This window comes from Colobus angolensis, unplaced genomic scaffold, assembly GCF_000951035.1.
Source record: "Colobus angolensis palliatus isolate OR3802 unplaced genomic scaffold, Cang.pa_1.0 Scaffold25, whole genome shotgun sequence".
In the NCBI taxonomy this organism is placed as follows: Eukaryota; Metazoa; Chordata; class Mammalia; order Primates; family Cercopithecidae; genus Colobus; species Colobus angolensis.
In genome coordinates this window covers 5,144,962-5,149,562 of record NW_012115710.1, presented here as the reverse complement: position 1 = coordinate 5,149,562, position 4,601 = coordinate 5,144,962, and the positions used below count along the sequence as shown (strand labels likewise).

Genomic DNA, 4,601 nt, shown 5'->3' with positions numbered 1-4,601 from the left:
AATTAGCTGGGCGTGGTGGAGGGCACCTGTGGTCCCAGCTACTTGGGAGGCTGAGACAGGAGAATCACCTGAACCCAGGAGACAGAGGTTGCAGTGAGCTGAGATCATGCCACTGCACTCCAGCCTGGGGACAGAGCGAGACTCTGTCTCAAAAAAAACAAACAGACAAACAAAAAAATGCAGTACATGGGGCACATGCCTATAATCCCAGCTACTCAGGAGGCTGAGGTGGGAGGATAGCTCGAGCCCAGGAGTTCAAGGCTGCTGTGAGCTATTATCACACCACTCCACTCCAGCTAGGCAACAGAGTGAGACCCTATCTCTAAAATAACTAATAAATAAAATAATTAGCCAGGTGTAGTAGCCACTAGCTACTTGGGTCCCAGCTACTGTAGTCCCAGGTACTGGGGTGGCTAAGGCAGGAGGTAATTCCTTGAGCTAAGGAATTTGAGGCTGCAGTGAGCTGTGACTGTGCCACTGCACTCCTTCCTGGGTGACAGAGTGAGAACCTATATCAATAATAATTATAATAATGCAGTATATTTTACGTAAGAGACCACAGAGCTCAATGAATCCTCCTCACAACCCTATGTAGGTAGATGTTATGATCTCTGCTTTCCAGAATAGAAAAGTGAGGACCAGAGAGGGCGGCCTCTTGTTCAAAAGCAATACAACCAAGAAGGGGTAAGGAGTGTTTTGAAACCAGTCAGCCAGGCTCCTGGGCTCTTAACAAGGAAAGTAGCCTGTTTTCTAAAGCTACAACTTCTGGAAGCAGCCAATTTCCAGGTCTTTACCTCCTGACTGTGAGACCTCCAAAAAAATGACCAGGGATCTTGGAGTCTGTTTCCCCCTTTGTGAACTGGGAACAGTAGAACCTACTTCCCAGGTCTGCGGGGAGAAATTAGGAACGAGGAAGGTAAAGCGCGGAGCTGAGGGGCTGGCCTACAGGTGCTCTATACATATTAGTAATAATTATTAAGTTTGCTGTTACAATCCTTTCTCTCCCTCTGAACGACTCCTAATGATGCGTGGTTTTGAGAGCAAAAAAGTCAGGGTAAGGTTTTGCCACAAAGTCCAGAGGGCAAGACATTAAATCTAACTCCTCATGGACTGGTGTCGGCAAGGAAGCACGCTTCCCCTCCCCACGCTATCCTTCCCCGGCGTACCCGGCGAGCCTGAAGTCACAGGGTAGAGATCTGCAGAAGCGATATCTAGGTGTGGTTCCCTCTGTGAGGCGGAGCTAAATGGTGCTTTCGCCGAATGGGGAAGCTAGAACTAAATAATCTCTCTGTCGACTGGAGCCAACGAGAAACGGCGTAGGCGCTATGGGGGCGGAGGATGGGGACCCGCCCCCAGGGTGGGCGGGGCGTCAGGTACTTAATTGGCGCCTCGAGACACCGAAGCTTTCGAGGGCTCCGCATCGCAACGATGGCGCTGGGCTGGGGCATCGTGTCTGTCGGTCTCATCTCCAGCGACTTCACGGCCGTGCTGCAGACGCTGCCTCGCTCCGAGCACCAGGTCCGCCCGCCCTCTGGATTCTGGGAAAGAGGAGGCCGGGGGCTGGGACTCCAGAGTCTAACGGAGCAGGGAGTTTAGGGTTCAGGACTAGTGAGTGAGTCGTCATGGCAGAGAAACGTCTGCTTCCTTGCTACCTCCTTCTCCACCTCTGTTCTGCAAACCTGAGTGTCTTGAGGTTTGGAAAGGCCTTGATGTGAGCTACTGTGAAGGTAATTTAGATACTGGGGGATTTAATAATGGCTTTCCCCCAGATCTCTCTTTCCCAGGGCCCAAATGTCCAGCCCCCGTCATCTCTTCCCCCAGGACCACGTCTCCCCTTCTCCTGGTGGTAGCCTCCTCCTTCGCCTCCCTTCCATCCAATTTCCACGCCTGCCCCAACCCCTTAAATCCAATTTTTGCTCCCCTCCAGGTGGTGGCGGTGGCGGCCCGCGACCTGAGCCGTGCGAAGGAGTTTGCACAGAAACACGACATCCCCAAGGCCTACGGCTCCTATGAGGAGCTGGCCAAGGACCCGAATGTGGGTGAGTGGCGAGGGCGATGGGAGTGCTGGCTGCCGCCCCTGAAGCGCTGCCCCCTGGCTGCCCCGTGGAAAATGCAAGGCTCCTCAGAATGGGCCAGTCCCTTTGGGTTCTGTAAAGACCTTTGGCTGGGAGGCGAACTGTAAAACGGGCTTGGTGTGGGACTGGCTGTCTAGTAGGTGTTAAACTCCATTTAGCGTTCGAGACCAGCCTCGGCAACATAGCAAGACCCAATCTCTACAAAAAATAAAAATAAATTAGCCAGGTATGGTGGCACGCACCTGTAATCCCAGCTACTCGGGAGGCTGAGGCAGGAGAACCACTTGAACCCGGGAAGCAGAGGTTGAAGGGAGCCAAGATCGCACCACTGCACTCCAGCCTGGGCGACAGAGTGAGGCTTGGTCTTAAAAATAAATAAATAAATAGGCCGGGCGCGGTGGCTCAAGCCTGTAATCCCAGCACTTTGGGAGGCCGAGACGGGCGGATCACGAGGTCAGGAGATCGAGACCATCCTGGCTAACACGGTGAAACCCCGTCTCTACTAAAAAATACAAAAAACGAGCCGGGCGAGGTGGTGGGCGCCTGTAGTCCCAGCTACTCGGGAGGCTGAGGCAGGAGAATGGCGTGAACCCGAAAGGCGGAGCTTGCAGTGAGCTGAGATCCGGCCACTGCACTCCAGTTTGGGCGACAGAGCGAGACTCCGTCTCAAACAAAACAAAACAAAACAAAACAAAAAAAACACACACACACACAAATAAAATAAATAAATAAAAGAATGGCGAGAGGTAACAGGTCCTTCCTAAGGACAGCTCCCCAGGGGAGACTGGGTGTGACCGACCACCTGGTCCCTGGGTGATAGGGCGGGGCCTCGAAGTTGTGGGCGGAGCTCGGCAGTCTGGGTGGGTGGGGCTGCTGGCCTCTTGACCTACTTACTCCCACCCTAGAGGTGGCCTACGTTGGCACCCAGCACCCCCAGCACAAGGCGGCAGTGATGCTGTGCTTGGCTGCGGGCAAGGCCGTTCTGTGCGAGAAGCCCATGGGCGTGAACGCAGCGGAAGTTTGTGAGATGGTCACGGAGGCCCGATCCCGAGGCCTCTTCCTTATGGAGGTGAGGGCAGAGGAGCCCTTCCAACATCTAGTATAGCAGTGCTTGCGATTACTTAATATGGTTGCCAGTGGGTGGGCAGGGTCAGTGCATTTGCCAGGATGTATCTGAATCTCCTTGGCAGCATCTATTACCACGAGAGCCACTGCTTTTGGCCCTTAGTAAACACGGCAAGACTCAGTGAAATTGCTTGGATCTTCTGTCAGTTTTTAAGAAACAGATGCGAAGAGTGAAAGTGGCATAGAATGGCAATGGGCTTAGTTTGGATGGGGTTCCAGGTAGAGGTTGGAAGGACCAAGTGTAGCAGGATGAGCCTCAGACAAAACTCCTCAGACACCGGATTAAAGAAGGAAGAGGTTTTTTATTCGGCCGGGAGTGTCAGCAGACTTGCGTCTTAAGAGCGGAGCTCCCTGAGAAAGAAATATTTGGCCTTTTTAAAGGCTTACAACTTTAAGGGGTGCACATGAAAGGGTCGTGATAAAGGGAGCAAGCATGGGAAACGTGACTGGGGGCTACATGCATCAGCTAACAGAACAAAAAGTTTTACAATGCTTTTTTTCATACAGTGTCTGGAATTTACAGATAACATAAGTAGTTTAGGCCAGGGGTTGATGTTATTATTATTATTACTTTGTTTAACTCCTAGGGCCGGGTGGTGGTGCCAAGGTTGTCTGGCTATTTATCTTACTTTTGTTTCTCTCTCTCTCTTCTCCTGTCTTGTGAACTAGGCAAGGTGGGGGGAGGAGAGCAGCAGGAGTAGTAGTGGTCTCCTTCCTTACGAGGAGCCCCCTACAAACCTGCAGTGCAGTGCAGGGCAGTGACGTGATCTTGGCTCACTGCAACCTCTGCGTCCCGGGTTCAAGCGATCTTCCTGCCTCAGCCTCCCAGGTAGCTGGGATGACAGGCACCCGCCACCACGGCTGGCTAATTTTTGTATTTTTAGTAGAGACGGGGTCTCACCATGTTGTCTAGGCTGGTCTCGAACTCTGGACTGCAAGTGATCCTCCCGCCTCAGCCTCCCAAAGAGCTGGGATTACAGGCGTGAGCCACCATGCCCAGCTCCCACCTCAAGGTCTTTAATGTAATCCCATCCACCAGGACCCCTTAGCCTTGTAAAGTCACACATTCACAGACTCCGAGGATCAGGACATGGATATCTTTGGGGGCACCAGTAGCCTACTGTCACAACACCCAGGCTCAGAGCCTGCTCCTGGCTCCCTGGTGCCCCCAGGCCCGTGTTCACGCTCCTCTCCACTGCTCGGAGCCTGGATGGACCTGGACCACATGCGTCTGGCCCCGCCCTTGCCCTGTGAGCCCTGACACTCTTGCGTCAGCATTTTTAGAAATTGCTGGTGTGGGTGGGGCGCGGTGGCTCACGCCTGTAATCCCAGCACTTTGGGAGGCCAAGGCGGGCGAATCACCTGAGGTCAGGAATTCAAGACCAGCCTGGCCAACATGGT

At 53.2% G+C, this 4,601-nt stretch overlaps 1 protein-coding gene across 1 annotated transcript in view; it reads left to right on the top strand.

Annotated features, from left to right (window-relative positions):
* The first annotated feature begins 1,396 nt into the window (after positions 1-1,396).
* The window catches only part of DHDH (dihydrodiol dehydrogenase (dimeric)), an 11,392-nt gene continuing 8,187 nt past the window's right edge, over positions 1,397-4,601 (top strand). Inside the window, exons 1-3 of the mRNA XM_011946532.1 lie at positions 1,397-1,518; positions 1,928-2,039; positions 2,981-3,144. Coding sequence (XP_011801922.1) covers positions 1,429-1,518; positions 1,928-2,039; positions 2,981-3,144 — 366 coding nt within the window. The 5' untranslated portion in view covers positions 1,397-1,428. The remainder of the gene's footprint in view (positions 1,519-1,927; positions 2,040-2,980; positions 3,145-4,601) is intronic.